The sequence below is a fragment of the Myotis yumanensis genome, unplaced genomic scaffold (assembly GCF_028538775.1).
Source record: "Myotis yumanensis isolate MYYU_CA2020_CCGP unplaced genomic scaffold, mMyoYum1.0.hap1 SCAF_2, whole genome shotgun sequence".
Lineage (NCBI taxonomy): Eukaryota > Metazoa > Chordata > Mammalia > Chiroptera > Vespertilionidae > Myotis > Myotis yumanensis.
Genome location: NW_027223753.1, coordinates 35,901,817 through 35,921,663, shown reverse-complemented (window position 1 = coordinate 35,921,663; position 19,847 = coordinate 35,901,817). Strand labels below are relative to the sequence as shown.

At 39.5% G+C, this 19,847-nt stretch overlaps 1 protein-coding gene and 1 pseudogene across 6 annotated transcripts in view; both read right to left on the bottom strand.

Annotated features, from left to right (window-relative positions):
- Nucleotides 1-19,847, bottom strand: part of OSBPL9 (oxysterol binding protein like 9) — a 130,325-nt gene that overhangs the window by 92,708 nt on the left and 17,770 nt on the right. For all 6 annotated transcript variants that reach the window (XM_070405105.1, XM_070405109.1, XM_070405103.1 and 3 more), the window contains exon 2: nucleotides 15,313-15,363. In XM_070405105.1, coding sequence (XP_070261206.1) covers nucleotides 15,313-15,363 — 51 coding nt within the window. The remainder of the gene's footprint in view (nucleotides 1-15,312; nucleotides 15,364-19,847) is intronic.
- Nucleotides 4,733-7,243, bottom strand: LOC139001799 (la-related protein 4 pseudogene; annotated as a pseudogene).

The window sequence follows — 19,847 nt, the reverse complement described above, 5'->3', positions numbered from 1 at the left end:
AGCTCAGTGAAGAGACGCTCTCCTTGTAACCTTTCCTAATTATTAGGCCTGCCCTTACTTCTAACATTACATATTAGTTTTATCTGGCTTTGAACTTTATACAAATGGATTCATACCATGTGTTTTCTTTTGTGTCTGGCTTCTTTCACTCAACATAATGTTTGTAAAAATTCATTGTTGTTGCACATAGCAGTAGTTTGTTCACTTTGTTGCTCTAAATAGTATTCCTTTGTATGAATATCCACAATTTATTCGTAGTCTCCATTGTAGATGGACATGTATGTTGTTTCCAGTTTTAGGTTATTAGAATCATGCTGCTATGACATTCTCCTTCATATATTGTTATACATATGTTTGTATCTCTAAACACAAATCTAGGTGTGAATTTGCTAGGTCATAGGGTATGCACATGCCAATTTTAATAGACATTGTCAAACAGTTCTCAAAAGTACTTGTGCCAATTAAGCTCTAACCAATGGTGTGCAAAAGTTTCAATTGCTCTACATCTTCACTAACACTTTTTTACTTTAGTCATTCTGGCAGGTGAGTAGTGGTTCTTATAATGGTTTTAATTTACATTTCCCTGATAACTAATGAGCTTAAGTATCTTTTTTTGTTTGTTGGTCATCTGAATACCCTCTTGTGAAACAGTTTAAGTCCATTGCCCAGTCACAAGACTGGACTATCATATTCTAATTATTTGTAGTATTTTTTTCTATAACCTGGTATGAATACTTCACTGGTTATGCATTAGGCAAATATCTTCTCCCACCCTGTTGCCAGCTTTGCACTCTCATAATGATATTCTTTCATTAAGAGTTATTACCTTTAACATAGTACAATGTAATGATTTTATATTTTATGGTTATGCTTTCTCTGTCTTCTTTAAGAAGTCTTTCCCAATCCCAACGCAATGAAAATATTTCCCTATGTTATCTTTTGGAAGTCTTTACATCTGGATATCAGGTTAGAGTAAGTCCTCCAATGTTTTCCTCTTGGCCTTTATAAATTATAAATCAACATCACCACCATAGTCATAACCAGTTCTCTCTACAAGAGCAAGTGAGAACAAGTAACCATTTCTACTGGAATCTGCTGATTAGAATGCAAAATTCAGAACGGGGTATTTGTATCCTTTTATAAATTTTAGAGTCAGCTGAACAAGTTACACTTACACAGATACACACACACACATACACACACACACACATGCTATGATACTGACCGAGAACAAACTGGGATTACCATTTATTTAGGTCATTTTTAATTTCAATAAAGTTTATAGCTTTCTGAGTAGAGGTCTTGCCCACCTTTTGTTAATATTTATTCCTAAGTAACTAAATTGTGTTCTTGGTGCTATGATAAGTGTACGCTACTTTTAAAAATTCATTTTCTAATTACTAATTGCTGAAATACAATTCATTTTTGTATTGTGACTTTGTATTCAGTGATCTTGCTAAATTCACTTAGTAATTCTAATAGTCCATCTACAGATTCTTTCGGATTTTTCTGTATGCTCAATTAAGTTGCTATGAATAATAACAGTTTTATTTCTTCGACTCCAATCATTATATTTTATATTTACTTTTCTTGCTTTATTCATTTGCTAGGACAGCCTGGTTTAAGACGGCCACTACAGTGGCAGACAATGTTGAATATAAGTAGCAATAGGGGGCATCCTCGTCTTGTTATTGGTCTTTCTCCCATTGTCCACTGTAGCTATTTAAAAACTTCTCTACTTTCCTTAAACCTCCAACAACATAAGCAGTTATCAGGTAGGAACTCTAAACCTACTATGAACCTCCCACCTAAGCCTCACCTGCATCTGTACCCATTCTTGCTTCCTTTCCACCTGTCATATGGAAAAGAGGCTCCATCCCCTTTCACCTTTCCTTGGGTCTCTTACTTTACCAATTTTCAACTTCTCTCTCTCTCTCTCTTTCTCTCTCTCTCTCTTTTTCTCTTTCTCCCCCCTCCCTCCCTCTTTCTCCCCTTCTTTTCCACCTGCTCAAGTTTTTATTCTCTTTCCAACAATAACCACCACCACCACCACAACAATAATCCTTTTCAATCCTATGTCCTCATCTAGCAATTGCCCCACCTCTTACATTTCCTTCTAGTTAAGATTATTCAGACTTGTCCAGCTTCCTACCCAAAATTTATTTGAACCTCCTATTCCTTGTAGGATATGTAACCAAATCCATGGTTCTTGTTCATCTTCAAATAAAGTGATCATATAACCTGGTTTGGCTGGGACAGTTCCAGATTATGCCTGTTGTCCTGCCATAATAATGAATAGAACCCCCTTCTAGTCTAAAGATGTTCTGGTTTAGGGGACAAGGCCATGCCATAGCCTAGCCTACAAAAGGCCCTCAGTGATTTGCTCCATGCCTACCTCTCACCTCTAGAGATTTACCAACTGTACCAAACAGCCTTCCTCTTCTTTTATCTGAGTTTATACAACTTATTTTTTTGCATCTGGTAAGCAAAACCCCTACACTAATCCATATGTGGATCAGTATTCTATTGTTTTTGTGTTTTTTTGATTTTTATAAAATGTTTATTCTCTTAAATCCAATGCATTCACAGAGTGTTAACACTTTAAATGTTTATCATTTCCACCAACTGCAGCATTATCTAAGTAAACCAAAATAAACACTTTATCATAGATATAGACAATGATTATTAATACTTTTTCAAAAAAGAACCTAAACTTCCCCAAATTTCAGCACAGGTAGTTTAACTGTAGATTTCAGTTCTAGATGATTTAAAAAAATAGTGTGTAGAAATGATTCTTCTTAGTTAAATGTATTATATCATGTTATCAACCAACCAAATCAAAAGCAATTGCCAAGCTGAATAAGTTACAAAGAAATGGTAACTCTGGCTTGTACAGAAATGTGCAGTGTTTTCAAAGCTCTGAACAGTTACCTACTAATACAAATCTCCACAGCTTAACTTAGAGTTGGAAGATGAGTTTTCACAGTAATGTAATTTTAACCTCCATTTACATTCACTTTAATATATTACTAAGATGTTTACTCTATGTCACAATGGTGCTTTCCAGTGTTCACAATTTACAGTTTCAATTTATACAAGTCATTCACTAACATAAGGGACAGTTATTACTGCTACAAACTATCCCTAAAAAAACAAAACCCCACCTTACATAGAACTCTGAAAATGGTATGACTTAAAACAGATTAATCCAACATGATTTTTAATATTTTAGCCATTTTCCATACACCAGCATGTAAACTTGCCTACTTAATATGAGAGCTACAACTTGATTCACTGAGATATTATGTAATAATTTTCTTCGCCCTAGCTGGTTTGGCTCAGTGGATAGAGCATCGGCCTGCAGACTCAAGGGTCCCAGGTTCGATTCTGGTCAAGGGCATGTACATTGGTTGCAGGCACATCCCCAGTAGGGAGTGTGCAGGAGGCAGCTGATGGATGTTTCTCTCTCATCGATGTTTCTAACTCTCTATCCCTCTCCCTTCCTCTCTGTAAAAAATCAATAAAATATATTTTTAAAAAATGATAATAATAATTTTCTTCAACTACCTTTTTCACCTTAACTCAAAAATCTCCTGACTTGCTTCTGCTTCTGTGAATTTCAAACTGTATTTATTTTATTTTAATTTTTTGGAGAAAGGGAAGAAAGGCAGGTTATGATAAATACACTGTAAACAGAAAAAGTTGCCCCAAATTAAGCCTTTAAAAATTATTTTTACTTCTACACTATTTAACACTTTAAGAGTCAATTACAATGTTTCATCTTTAACACTAATACAAATAAATTATAGTCTGCTCTACCATCCTGGGATCGAAATTTCTAAATACATGTACAGAAGAGTAAAATACTTCACTGTTCAATTCAGAAATTTAGAACAGTTATATGATTTGACTAGACTGGTCAAGGTGGTTAGAAACATACAATTATGTAGGTGGTTAGTTAAATTTGCTTCTGGGGGTTGGTAGTCAAAGAACAGAGAGTAGCAAATGAAGTAACACAAAACAATTATTTCCTATTTTAGGGGGAGGGGGGATTCACAGGCCAGTTTAAACCTCTGTAGGCCTTCTGACCTACCCCTACTCAGATCTAAGACAGATTTTTCAATTACCTGAATAACCCCCATTCTTTCCGTGAGTATCAAATTGATTGGTAGTCACATCTCCAAGTACAATCAAAAGCTTGTTGAATAAAATATTAGTAAGGTCAAAAGGAGACTACATATCAAACTGGAAAAATAATCTACTCAAGTACATTATTACATTCAGTTTTCAAATCATTTACTAACATGACAACAGATTTGGCTTCAGTCACTCTTGTACACACAACACACCCAAACAGGCACCCCAGCCACTGATCTGCTTTGCAACACAAGGCCATAAAGGCAGAGATGGCATTCTCTAAGCCAAACTTTAGATTTTAAAAAGTAATTTCTAATTTTACAGAAATGCTTCTTCAAAAAATATTTTCTCTCACTCCCTCATCTCCTATACTGAAGGATGTATAATATGTTTTTCCCCCAAGCTAAATCTGAACCCTCAAAATTGATTCCAGGCAGATCTCTGCAAATTAAAATCAAAAACAAAAATAGAAAAATTATATTTTTATGTGTGTGTGTGTGTGTGTATACACAATTGGGCCTTGACTTACGAGTTTAATTCATTCCGAGACCGAGCTCGTTAAGGAGCTCGTTAACTCAAATTACTCTATCAACTCAATGCAAAAAATCGGCGGAGAGACAGCTGGTATCTCAAAAAAACTCGTTAGTAGGGACACTCGTAAGTCAAGGCCCCACTGTGTGTGTGTGTGTGTGTGTGTGTGTATTTATACTGATTGGAATCCTCCAGCATTTTAAAATCACTTTAGAGATGAATTTTGGGATTCTACTGCTCACAACTCCAAAATCTGTAATGATTTAAGGATATACTTTCTCTTGTTTCCTTCCTGGTCACCCTCTCCCCTCCATAACAGTTCAATATAGCCACGGCTCAAGTTTAATGGAAAGAGAGAGAAGTTTTTAAATAGTTTTTGTTTGTTGGTTTGTTTGTTTTACTTTGGTGATCTGGGTGGCACATATTGCTCTTTGCCATTACGTCAAGTAACTCCCTGAGGTATGGCCCTGTGACCAAACTGGCGTCTCAGTTCCCTGATTTTTCCAGCTGCTCCCCTGGAAATGGTATTGCCTCGGAAGCCAGAATAATCCTTACTAGCCCTTGCTTCTGGCTTCTCATGTGGTTTCTCAATGGACTTCTCAGGAGCTCCATTCTCTTCATTTTTGGTGGGAGACACTACATTGGAGCGAAGTTCTCGTAGCGGCTGCACAGGAATTGGAGATGGCTCTTTAGGGGGCTTCTGGCACACTTCAGCATAACTTAGCTTTCGGGGTTCCTGTAGGGCCACAGTTACAGCTGCATTTATGTTATTATCACATGGTGAAGCAGTATTTGTCCCTGATGGCTTTGCAGGATTTGGGGAAGAAACTGATACAGTTGTCGAGTTGAGAACATCCTTCTGAACAGTGGAATTCTCCACTAGATCCTTTTCTATATGAGTTGTGCTTAATGCAGGAGGTTCAGCTGTACACAAAGGACCGGTACTTGTATTGAGTTGCTGGGCAACAGTGCAGTCAGTCTGTTCATCCTCTGCAGGCACTGGGCAACTACCCCCTTGTCTTAACTCTTCATTATCCTTTTCTTTGTAGACACCTTTAACAACATCAGGCATCCTACTCTCCAAAACAAGTTCACCTGGTGTCCTTGATGAACTTCCAGGTAAAGGAGGAAAATTTGAGGCTAATAAGTCAAACTTTGGTGTTGGAGCCTTTGCTTCAGCTGTTGAAGGTTGGGGTCTTGGGATTCTGTCATCTTCTCGTCATCTTCGACCTCTGAAAAGAGTTCTCCTGCCCCTACCATAATCCCCATTCTGTTCAATCGGCAAAGCTGGAGTCTCTTTTGGAAGGTAGCTTTGCTCTGGATGTCCTGTTACTATAGGGTTATGCCATTCAGTTGGAAAGTTCCTTGAACCAGATCTGTTTACTGGTCCATCCCCCAATGACACAGATCCCTCTGTTGAGTGTTCTGAACCACTTGATGCCCTAAAATGAGGCTTCACGCGATTTTTTTGGAATGGTCGACCCATATTCACAGCAGCAGCAGTTGTTTTATAAGATCCTGGTGAATTAAAGCCACTCACAAAACTACTATTTGGAAATGGAGTCAGTGGTGTTTCAAAGTAAGGTGCAGGATTTGGAGACCAAGACTGAGGCACAATACTATAGATGGAGTACTGTTGGTGAGGACTATATACAGGCTGCATAAAGACTGGTGGGCATACTGTGCTTGAGTTTGAATGGGCTGACTATACCTACTAGAATCCATTAATCAAAAACCATTCTTAGCAAAAAACGTATTGATGGCTTTTATCCTTGCCATAATTGGCTTGCCCTGAAATGTTTTAACTTCTTCTCTCAAATATTTAAAAGCCTGTTGTGCATCTGTGTCTGACTGGAAAGTGATATACCAATTGCTATTGTGTGCAAACTCACAGCTTATCACCTTGGGGCAGTTTTCATTCTTGAACAAAGCTTCCACTTCCTCTATTGGTGTTGTTTCAGGAATCTCTCTAAGAATCACAATACAACGCTTATGACTTGGTCTCACTTTCTCAATCTTCTCATCAACTTGTACCATGGGAGAAGATCTCAATACTTCAAGAATTATTTCGGGGTCTGTGGTTAGCTTTTTTATTTCTTCCATGTTGGCAACTGTCCAAATTGGAATGAATTGATCACTGTACATTTGAGATATCAGGTAAAGATCCTTTGACAAATTTTCTCGTGAGAAACAATTCTAATTGTTTCTTCGGGCATTCTTTTAGGTCTTCTGTAGAAATTGCTGAATTGCTTTCTTCGGAAATGTCATATATTTGGTAACTCTGATCTTCTGGCCCTAAAATCATTCCATTAGTTGATTCTTCAATGCCTGTAGAATTTCTTGTGGTTTCACAAGATGAATACATTACTTCATATTCCTTACATATATCATCTGAAAGCTCTGTATTACCCCCAGGATGAGACCCTGATGTTGCTGCTGTTTCATGTCAAGAGCTTTCAGTTCCATGAGTTACTGGCGTGACATCAGTATTTCCAAGAGGAATTTCTTGCCACACTTTGGCATTAGGATTTAAACCAGTTACTTTAGATGTTACCTGCTCCACGAAGAGCTACATGCCTTCCCGGTTCAACCCAATCGTTCTCACCGCTGCTACTCCAAATGGCTTACAGGCCCGAGCCCCAAACGCTGGGATAAGGACACTCGCCCAACTCAACCACCCAGCAGCAGACCTGGCTCCTCCCCCGCCATCAGCTGCTGAATTCTCCAATATTCTATTGTTAAGCAAAGTTATTTGTATGCCAAACCATCAAAATATCAAAGTTTTTATTTCAGCGTTGCTTTTATGATCCATTGTGCCAACAAGGTAGTACTATTCAGGTTCCAGACAGAAAGTAACTGGAGTGGCAGTCTTATGTATGCAACCAGATGAATTTCCTGACTTTCCCTCTTCTCCTTTCTAGTATACACAGAAACATACTACAGACATAAATCATAGTTCTGATGCCAAATTCAGAAAAATAATTTTTTCTCATGATTTGGGGGAAAAAACAAAACACCCGGAAGTCTATTTTAGGCTGTTGGCTATTTCAGAGCCAATCTCCCTTTTCAAGAAGAGAAAAGTGGGCTCCTAAACCAATTCCAAAAATGATTTAAAAAAACAAAAACAAAAAAAAGGAATGATGACTCCTCTGGGACATGGATTGCTGACACAGCTCCCAAAAAGAACAGGCACAAGATATAAATAAAAGTAATATATCCCTGCTCTGGAAGAGCACATAGTTGAGAGAAGAGAGGATTCTACAATATAGAAGGAAGCAGGAAAGCTCAAGGTCCAGCCTGCTCACCAAAGATGCTGCTGCATGAAGGACCTGCTTAAGCATCATTCATTGACTCAACAAGTATTTAGTGAACAGTCTAGGCATTGATCCAGGTGACAGTAATAGAGTGGTGAACAATTTGCTTTGCTTTTTTACAGACTTGTATACATTCTTTTGGGTTTTCTTTTGTTTTTATTGATTTGTAGTTCTTTATATATTCTGGATGTCAATCCTTTTTCAGTTGTATGCATTATATATAATATTTTCTCTCCCAGTCAACGGTGGTCTATCTCTTTAATTGTGGTGTCCTTTTGTTGTTCAAAGGTTTTAAAATTTGAACGTTGTCAAATCTACTAGTCTTTTCTATCATGGTTTGTGCATTAAGACATTCTTCTCTGTCCTGTTATCATAAAGACATTCTTCTATATGTTCTTATTAGTATAAATATTCATTTTATATCATTAATACCTCTGGAATTTATTTTTGTGTACAATATGAGAAAGTAATTTTATTTTTTTCCATATGGGCAGCCAATTGATCCAGTTTCACTTACTGAGTGACAGAACTGATTTGCAATGTGTCATTTACTTTTTTTTAAATATATTTTTATTGATTTCAGAGAGGGAGAGGGAGAAGCTGCAAAAACAGGCATCTCTGCCTTGCTGCTGATTTTAAAGACAATACTTCTACTATCTCACTATTTAGCACACTGTAGCTTTTAGCAAATATCCTTATCAGGTTAAGAATAGTCTCTTCTATCTCTAGCTTGCTTAATCTTTTTTTTAAAAAATATACATTCAGTTTTTTTTTATTATTGTTTAAAGTATTACATATGTCTCCTTTTTCCCGATTAACGCCCCCTCCACAACCACCCCCGCCCAAGACAAGCCCCCACCACCCCAGTGTCTGTGTCCATTGGTTTTGCTAATATGTGTGCATACAAGTCCTTTGGTTGATCTCTAACCCCCCGCCCCCTGCCTTCTCTCTGAGGTTGGACAGTCTGTACAGTGTTACCTTGTCTCGGGATCTATTTTTGTTCATCAGTTTATGCTGTTCATTATATCCCACATATAAGTGAGGTCATGTGATATTTATCTTTCTCCGACTGGCTTATTTCGCTTAGCATAATGCTCTCCAGTTCCATCCATGCTGTTGCAAATTGGTAAAAGTCCTTTCTTGTGTATAGCAACGTAGTATTCCATTCCGTAGATGTACTACAGTTTTTTAATCTACTCATCTGCTGATGGGCACTTAGGTTGTTTCCAAATCTTAGCTATTGTAAATTGTGCTGCTATGAACATAGGGGTGCATATATCCTTTCTGATTGGTGTTTCTGGTTTCTTGGGATATAGTCCTAGAAGTAGGATTACTGGGTAAATAGGAGTTACATTTTTAACTTTTTGACAGTGTCTGCACCAGTCTGCATTCCCACCAGCAGTGCATGAGGGCTCCCTTTTCTCCACATCCTCATCAGCACTTGTCATTTGTTGATTTGTTGATGATAGCCATTCTGACAGGTGTGAGATGGTATCTCATTGTTGTTTTGATTTGCATCTCTCCGATGATTAGTGACTGAGCATGTTTTCATACGTCTCTTGGCCTTCTGTATGTCCTCTTTCGAAAAATGTCTATTTAGGTCCTTTGCCCATTTTTTGATTGGATTGTTTATCTTCCTTTTGTTAAGTTGTATGAGTTCCCTGTAAATTTTGGAGATTAAACACTTATCTGAAATAGCATTGGTAAATATATTCTCCCATGCAGTGGGCTTTCTTGTTGTTTTGTTGATGGTTTCTTTTGCTGTGCAGAAGCCTTTTATTTTGATGTAGTTCCATTTGCTTATTTTATCCTTAGTTTCCATTGCCCTAGGAGCTGTATCAGTAAAGATAGTGCTACTACATATGTCTGATATTTTGCTGCCAATGGAGTCTTCTAAGATTTTTATCGTTTCCTGTCTTACATTTAAGTCCTTTAACCATTTTGAGTTTATTTTTGTGTAAGGATGTAAGTTGGTGATCTAGTTTCATTTTTTTGCATGTATCTGACCAATTTTCCCAGCACCATTTATTGAAGAGACAGTCTTGACTCCATTGTATGCTCTTGCCTCCTTTGTCAAATATTAATTGAGCATAATGGTTTGGGTCTATTTCTGGGTTCTCTGCTCTGTTCCATTGGTCTTTATGTCTGTTCTTGTCCCAGTACCAGGCAGTTTTGAGAACCGTGGCTTTGTAATATAGCTTGATATCTGGTAGCTTGCTTAATCTTGAATGCATGTTTCATTTTATTCACTGCTGCTTCTGTGTTTATTCAGATGGTCATGTAGTTTTCCTCTTTTAATGCTAACATGGTAAAGTAATTAAGTTTAAAGTTAGCATCCTAGTAGTCCCAGAATAAACTCAATTTGGTCATAGAACTTTTTATTCATGCACTAGAGGCCTGGTGCATGAAATTCATGTACGGGTAGGGTTCCTAGGCAATCAGGGCCGATCTGCGGGGAGACTAGCGGAGCGATTGGGGTACCCTGGCCCCCACCTTGGCTGGCCTGGGGCCTGAGGGCAGCTCCTGTGTTGAGCATCTGCCCCCTGGTGGTCAGTGTGCATCAAAGCAACTGGTCAGTCCACCGGTCGTTCTGCTGTTAGGTCGACTTGCATATTAGGCTTTTATTATATAGGATTACTGGGTATGGTATGCTATATTTTGTTTAAGTTTTGACATCTACATTAATAAGTGACTGTCCTAAAATTTTCCTTTGTTATTTTCTTCTTTGTATTTTATCATTACTTTTCTTTTTTCTAATTTTTAATCTCTATTTTATAACATTCATTTAAGATTATAAATCATAGCCTTAGATGCAGTTTTAACATGTGGTCCCTTCATTATCATTCAGGTTTAAATATTTCATAATTTCCATTATGATTTCTACTTTCACCAATGAATTATTTAGAAGTATGCATGTGAAGTGGTGGTGGCTATTGTTTTGTTAAGGGATTTCTAATTTACTCCATTGTCAAAGAATGTTATCTATGCAATACTGGGGTTTGGTGTTCTCTTTTTCCATAACAATTTTAATTTTTTTTCTTAAAGTCTGTTATGTCTGAAAGTAATACTGTGTCCTAGCCTTCTTTTGGTTAACATTTTCCTGAAATTTTTTTCATCACTTTCTTTTTATTTAATTTTTAACTTGTAATTATGAAATATTATAAACATTCAGAAAATATAACCCTAATGACATCTATGTACCAATCACAGGGACTCAATAAATGTTTACATCTTGCCCAAAACAGGACATTTTTAGTGTCAAATTCACAAGAATTAGATGACACTTGCATAAAAGCTACTGAATTAACAAAAAGGGCAGAAATTAATAAAGTAATTTTTCATAATGAAATGAGAAGATAATTGACAAAAGCAAATCTAAGGAGATGAGGGGGAAGGACAGTCTTAAAATTTTACATTAATCTAAAAATAATGCTTTATTGCATCCATTCTAAGATATCAATGATTATAAGATACATCCCAATGCCAGAGATGTTAACATATGAAAAAATAATGTAGAATCAATGAGATAAAGCACCAGCAGAAAAAGTCAGTGCCAAAACTATTAATAATCCATCATGGTACACTGCTAACCTCTCCTGTGACAGACTAAAAGAAAAGAGGACAGTTGACTCATAATCAGTCAACTCTAATGATCAACATGATTGGAAAATGGAGTACCCAGTTTCACTAACCGGTAAAAAAGTGTTACTTTAAATGACATATGGACTAATAGTTTTTGAAAACTCACAATATATTTATCATTAAAACTATGTTGAATATAATTCACCTTATTTGGATGATTCCTAAGGCCCTGTAGAATTCTTCAGAATCTGAGATTCATTTTATCTATGGTAATTATTAATTACAACAGTAACTACCATTGACTAAGAATCTAAGTCCCAGACACTGTGTTTGGATACTTTTTAATATATCAATTAATTTGCTACTCATAATTTCATGATTAAATGACATGACTCCTATTCCAGAGAGATAAAGAAAATGCAGAGCTAAACAGATGAGTTGCCTGAAGTCACAAAGCTAATTATTAGCAAAATCCAGATTGGAATTCCATTTCATATATGGCCTGTTCTTGTCTCTACTCCACACTACCTCTTTAACGTTATCTTCATTTTTTAGATTTTACCTGTAAATGTCAATATTTTGCTTTTAGCTAATATGTTGGGAAGGAGGAAAAATCACACCAGGACTTAACCAACATTTTACTTTTCCGTTAAGGCAAGGGCACCATCTAGTGGCACACACTCTGCCACCAATACAATCAAAGGAAGTAGATGGGAAGGAAATGGTTTCTCACTCTTCTGCTTTCCTCAGCTGGTTTTACACTACCTTGCGACAAGTTGGGAATTTTTATGTTAACTCTTCTAGTCAAGAAATAGAGGATCATGGTGACATTAAGGACTGAACAGGGTTTTGGAGACAGGCCCAAGTTCAATCCCAGATTCACCATTTACTGTGTAACCTTGGAAAGTTACTAAAAGTAGCTTGAGTCTCAGCCTCCTCACATGTAAAATGAAGTAACACCATTTACCTAACAGGGTTATCATGAAAATACAAGTGCAAATAATCCAGCATAGTGCCTAATCGTAAGAGCTTCCTCAGTTACTACGGTTCCTTTCCCTAGACTCCTTTCATGTAAAATAAAACCACACGGGTGTTTTGTTTTGTTTTTAGAAAATATACCATACAACTGGCTTATGTTGTACTTAAGATAACTTCCTCAGCTCCTTTGTATGTAATCTATAGTAAATACTCTGCTACATTTATTCATTATTTTATAAATATACAAAATCAACAATAAGCAATTTTTGTTGTTACATAACTTACTATGTACCAGGCACTTTTGACAGTGGATGGGGAACTCACTATCGAATGGGAAAATCAGACAAATTAAAATGTAGGTACTTTCATGGCTATAAGTGACAAATGTTGTGATAAGGCAGAGGAGAGGGTATGTGAATCGGTAATGCTTCACAACAGAACCAACATTTGAAAAGTCTCTTAAAAGATGAGCTCACCAGGGAGGGCAGAGAAAATTCCTGACATAGAAACAATGTCAACTGGAAATATTGGGTGAAGTATATAAGTAATCATCTAACCATTATACACCTGAAACTAATACAAAATAATACTGCATGTAAACCGTAACTGAAAAATAAAATTAAAAATATGTATCTCAAGATCAATGAGGAATGAAGAAACACAATGAGGGAACATGAAGTATAATGTAGTTGGAATATAGGATGGGATGGTTGGAGAGATGGGAAAAGATCTATGGTGTGGATCAATGTAAGCTCATTAAGCTCATTTGGACTCTAGATGATAGATGCATATCAATCACCATCACGGTTACATCAACATCCATAGCATGTGTGTGTGTATATATATATATATATATATATATATGTTGTATACTAGTGTGAAACCCTATGCAAACATTATTACTAAGCCTCACAACAACCCTGTGTGGCGGAGAGACTGTTCCATGATGTGGACTCTCAAGTTAGATCAAGCTAGATCCAAGCCAGAACAGAGGTTGTTTCTCATAATAACTCTCAGAGACTGTTTGAGCAGCCCCTCCCCTATACTGCCTGGTGTGCTAGCTCATGCTGATTCCTGGAACAGGCCGTTGTATCTAAGCATTTCCCCCTTACCTAGGGTGGATCACACCCCAGTACCTCTGTCCATTTGCCCTGTTCTATATACTAGTAACTAGGGGCCCAGTGCACAAATTCGTGCACCTTGAAAGGACCTGTGGGCTGTGAGGCTGCAGTGGGCACTATTGAGCCTATCTCAAGCCAAGAAAGCAGTTAATTCCAGACTGAGTGGTGACTGAGGTCAATAGCAAGTGCTTAAAAAAGCAATTAAGAAGACAGAAGGAAAACCAAAGGAAAGAAATAAAACAGTAAACATTTTCTAAATTCTTTATACTATCACATATATACCATCATCTGCTCAAAATAAGCCTGTCTCATTCCTACCCTGCAACTTCACTATACTCCTATCTCAGTGCCAAAATTTGTCCATTAGAATTTAGTTTCTTTCTCAGAGTTATTTCCCATTTCTACCAATTAACTACGGCCAATAAAGGCAATAATATAGTCACATCTTCTAAAGAAAAAATGGCAGAAAGAAAGCAACAGACGACTGAAAAAGAAAAGGTTACCACTAGAAGCTGATTCACCTAGTTATGATAGAGTTGGTTCTTCTTTAGATACAATGGGGTACTAGAAACTATATCCCCAACTCTGCATTCTTTCTTGCCTTTAGCTATTTGGAAACTGAACAAGCAATTAAAAGCAGCATGAAGCTATTACATCTGCACTGACTAATAGAGTAGCCACTAGCCATAGGTGGCTACTGGGCACCCTTAGGGCAGCTAGTTGAAACTGAGATGTGCCATAATATAAAGACACCCTGGATTTGGAAGACTTAGTATCTATATATATGAAAGCCTAAGCAACCATTATACCTGAACGGCCAGAACGACCAGAACACCAATCACTGTAATGCACACGGACCACCAGAGGGCAGACACTCAATGCAGGAGCTGCCCCCTGGTGGTCAATGCGCTCCCACAGCCAACCTCCCGTGGCTCCTCTCCCCAGCCCCAGCCAGCTTCCCGTGGCCCCTCCCCGCAGCCAGCCGGCCCCTGGATAGGCCTCAATCACCAGCCAGGCTAAGGGACCACACCTGTGCACAAATTCATGCACCAGGCCTCTAGTTTAGGAAATAATGCAAAATATCTCATTAATAACTTTGTTACGGATTACATGTTGAAATAATATTCTGGATATTATTTATTTGGCCTAAGCAAACATATTATTAAAATTAATTTCACCTATCTCTCTCTACTTTTTAAATGTGGCTACTGTAAAAATTTTAAAGTATATATGTGGCTCACATATTTCTACTGGATGTTGCTGCTACATCACTGTTGTTAAAGAATGTTGAACAAAAAGAACAAAGAAGCAAAAAGTAGGAATTTTTCATAGTTTTTTCTACTGTTTGCTCTACTACCAACACTATAACTCATTTTCCAACCCCTGTCCTTGATTATAAAACAGAGATGATTAAACAAAAAAATCAGTAGCTACATTAAGTCATGGATACAACATTAAATCATAGGCCAAAAGAGTTTAGCCCTGGTTCTGGTACTGACTAGCAGTTACCCTGGAGAAATCATTTTTTCTCTCTGGCCTTAGTTGCTTACCTAACGAAGCTAAACTAAATTTAGACTTCCGTGATTCTGTCAAAACATTGTTTTTCTTTCTGTCAAAATTGGTTTTCATAAAAATGAGTAAATACTCACTCTGAGTCTAACACATCCTCGGCGAGAGCCTCTCATCATTTTGTCCTTTGACTAAAAGAAAAACAAAAACATTCAATGAATAAAAGTTTAACTGATTATTTTTAGAATCATCTAGGGATTAAGAGACAGAATTTATAGTAATATCCCTCCATTCTCCCCATCCCTCTTTCCCCCAAATCATTTCGAGATAGAAATTAGCAGGTTTAAAATGAAATTGTTTTACAGTCTATACAAATAAACCTAATTATAGGATTTTATGAATACCTTTAATGTAGCATATCATATATATATATAAAGCCAGCGACTGGAACGCTGTAACGACCAGAACGACAGGTTGCTATGATGCCCACTGGCCGGCCAACCTCCCGTGGCCCCTCCCCGCAGCTGGCCCTGCTCCCACATGGCCTCTCCCACCCTGATCAAGGACAGGGAAGCCGGCCAACCCCCCTGCGGCCCCTCCCCCTGGCCAGCCCAACCCCAGATCAGCCCCCCCACCCCAATTAGGGGCGGGGCCAGCTGGCCAACTGCCTGTGGCCCCTCCCTCTAGCCGACCACTCCCCCGATTGGTCTCCCACCCCATCAGCTTGCAGCCCCTCCCCCCAGCCAGCTCTGCCCCTGATCGGCACCCCCACTCTGATCAGGGGCAGGGCTGGCCAGCCAACCGCCTGCGGCCCCTCCCCCTGGCTTACCCCGTCCTTGATCAGTCCCCCACACACCAATCAGGGGTGGGGCCAGCCAGCCAACTACCCACAGCCCCTCCCCCCGGCCACTGGCCCCCCGAATTGGCCCTCCCTACCCCATTTGGGGGCAGGGCCAGCCAGCCCACAACCCCTCCCCATGGCCAGCCCCACACCCAATCAGCCCCCACCACCCCGATCAGCCTGCAGCTCTTCCCCCCAACCAACTCAGCCCCCGATCAGCCCCCCACACTCCAATCAGGGGCAAAACCGGTGGCTACCGCCCACAGCCCCTCCCCACGGCTGGCCCCGTCCCCAATCAGCCCCCCCGCCCCAATCAGGGACGGGGTCCACCGGCCAACCGCCAGCTGTCTCCTCCTCCCAACAGGCCCGGCCTCAACCAGCCCCAATAGGGGCCAGACCAGCTGGACCCCACCTGTGCATGATTTCGTGAACTGGGCCTCTAGTATCTATATATATAAAAATCCAGAGACCGTAACACCGTAATGACTGGAACGACCAGTCACTATGACACCCACTGTGGCCAGCGAACTGGCTGATCAGGAGTGGGGCCAGCCAGCCACCCACCCCACCGCGGTCCTTCCTCCCAGCAAGCCCTGCCCCTGATCTGCTCGCCCCACCCCAATTGGCTCACAGCCCCACCCCCCACCCAGCCCCGCCCCTCACCCCAATAGGGGGTGGGGCCGGCCAGCCAACCACCTGAGGCCCCTCCACCTAGCCAACTCTGGCCCTGATCGGCCCCCCCACACCAATCGGGGTAGGGCTGGCTGGCCCACCGCCCACAGTCCCTCCCCACAGCCGGCCCCTGCCCCAAATCGATCCTCCACCCCAATCGGGGGCAAGGCCCATGAGCCAATCTCCTACAGCCCATCCCCCCAGCTGGCCAGGCCCTGATCAGCCCCGATTGGGGCGGGCCGACCGGCCAACCTCCCGCTGTCTCCTCCTCCCCACAGGCCCAGCCTCAATCCTCCCCAATCGGGGTTGGGCAGGCCGGACCTCACCCATGCACAAATTCATGCACTGGGCCTCTAGTTACACTATAGTTTTCATTCTTCCATCATGCCCCTTAACTCTAGACCAGTGTTTCTCATATTCTAGTGAATTTGAGAATCATCTGCAAGGCTAAGAATCACCTGGGAGTTTAAGAATCACTCCCAGATGATTCTGACTCAGGCAGATAGAGGACCACATTTTGAGGAATATTACTTTAGCTTTATCTCTTTGCAATTCTATAAATGGGTCACATTTTTTCCTGCTGACATTTTTTCAGCCAAAAATTCCTCAGCTTGGAATATCTTTGACCCTGATTTTCTGCCTTGCTAACTGTCACTGATCACATAAAGTGCCTTAGCTCTGTCTGGTTTGGATTCCCATCCCTGAGCTCCCAGACTCTTCTGTGTTCCCCTGTTCTGCCTGTACCACCCTGTGCAATAAAGGCTAGTTAACTTGTCTGACTCACCCATTAAGACTGCACATTCCTTAAGGATAGGAATTGTATCTGGCTTATGCTTCAGAACAGTGTCTGCAACACATTAGGTTCTCAAAAAATATTTACTCAAAAAACATTGCTTATCCTTTGTCTTTTACTAGACTGAGCCAAGCAAAGACTATGTTCTGCACAATAAGTCCTATGGTAACAAGCAGAAAATATTCCTAAAAATCACTTAGTGGTGTGTAATAAAATAAAATGAAACCTTAAATAATCAAAGTTTTCAAAATATTTAATACCTCAACAACCAGTACTTTACTGTACTCCCCTATGTAAGAAGCAAAAGAAGCCAATATCATGAAGTTATGTTTTAAAGAATTGTCTCACTTTAAACCATAGATGCCTACATCCAAAGTACTGAGCCACAGGCAAACTTCCAGCTATAAGTTAACTAAGTTCTAGGGATTTAAAGTGCCATGGTGACTATAGTTAACAATACTATACTTGGAACATTACTAAAAGAGTCGATCTTAAAAGTTCTCAACACACACACACACGATAACTATGTGAGGTGATGGATGTGTTAACTAACCTTGTTGTGGAATCATTTTATAATATATGAGTATGTATATCAAATCATTATATTGTATATCTTAAACTTACACAATGTTACATGTCAGTTATATCTCAATAAAGCTGGAAAAAATAACACAGTATTTCTTGGGGGATATTCGCAGGTCTGTACATAAAGGTCTGTCTTATCCTTCTCATTGACTGCATTATAATCTATGAACATAGACTAACAATTTTCTTTTTTATTTAAATAACTAGAGGCCCAGTACACGAATTCGTGCACCAGTGGGGTCCCTCGGCCTGGCCTGCGGGATCGGGCCAAAACTGGCTCTCCGACATCCCCCAAGGGGTCCTTGATTTCGAGAGGGCGCAGGCCAGGCCGAGGGACCCCACCGGTGCATGATTGGGGCTGGGGAGGGACTGCAGGAGGGCTCCAGGGTTTGTCCGGCCTGTCTCGCTCAGTCCCAATCGGCCAGACCCCAGCAGCAAGCTAACCTACCAGTCAGAGCGTCTGCCCCCTGGTGGTCAGTGCATGTCAGAGTGAGCAGTTGAGCGGCCTTAGCATATCATTAGCATATTACACTTTGATTGGTTGAACGGCCACCTGGATAACCGGACACTTAGCATATTAGGCTTTTATTATATAGGATTCTTTATTCAAAGTATTACATGTCCCCTTCCCCCCCCAATGACCCCCTCCAGCCTACTCCTGTCCCCTCTCCCCTACCCCAAGCCCTCAGCACCCTATTATCTGTGTCCATGGGTTATGCATATATGCATACAAGGCATAAACCAGCAATTTTCAACTGGTGTGCTGCAAGAGGCACACTGATGTGTTGTAAGAATATTAAAAACATGCAATATCTGACTAGTCAGGAGCACTGACCTCTTTTCCCTTAGATTGTCAAATAAAAAAATGACAACTGCCAACACAACAATAGCCATCCAGTGTGAGTGAATCAGAAGCATACCTATTTTTTGTCAGATCAGCAAAAAATATAATTTTTGGTGTGCCGCAAAATTTTAGTTATTAGTTTGTATGTTCCATGAGATGAAAAGAGTTGAAAAATCGCTGAATTAAATCAACAGAATAGAATTAGAAGTCTAGAAATAAACTCATAGAGTTTTTGGTCAATTGATTTTGACAAGGATACCAAGATCATTAGAATAGTCTTTCCATTAGAGGGTGCTAATACAACTGGTTAGACCCATATGAAAAGAATGAAGTTGGGCCCCTACCCTATATCATATAAGTCCATTAAACTACGAATAATAAGCTAAAACTATTAAGCTCTTAGAAGAAAACAAGGTTATAAATCTTTGTGATCTTGAATTAGGCAATGGTTTCTTAGCTATGATGTCAAAAGCACAAGCAAACAAAAGAAAAAAATACAGTTGACCCTTGAACAGCAGAGGTTTGAAATGTGAGTCCACTTACTCACACAAACCATATTATTCAAAGGTCAACTGTATTTTGATCCTCAGGAATCTGCATATGTAGAAGAACAACTTAAGTCATATGGGGATTTTGACTCAGGGAGCTAGGCACCCCTAATCCCCCATGCTGTTCAAGATCAACTGTAAATAAAATAAATATTATCAAGCTTAAAAACATTTATGCTTTAAAGGATACTATCAAGAAAGTGAAAAGATAAACTGTGGAAAGGAAGAAAGTAGTTTCAGTCATATATCTGGTAAGGGACTAGTATCCAGAATATATAAAGAATTCTTACAACTCAACAATAAAGACAAATAACCCAATTTAAAAATGGGCCAAGGATTTGAATAGATACTTCTCTTAAGCAAACCAAATTGACAGTATCAGCTGGTGATCG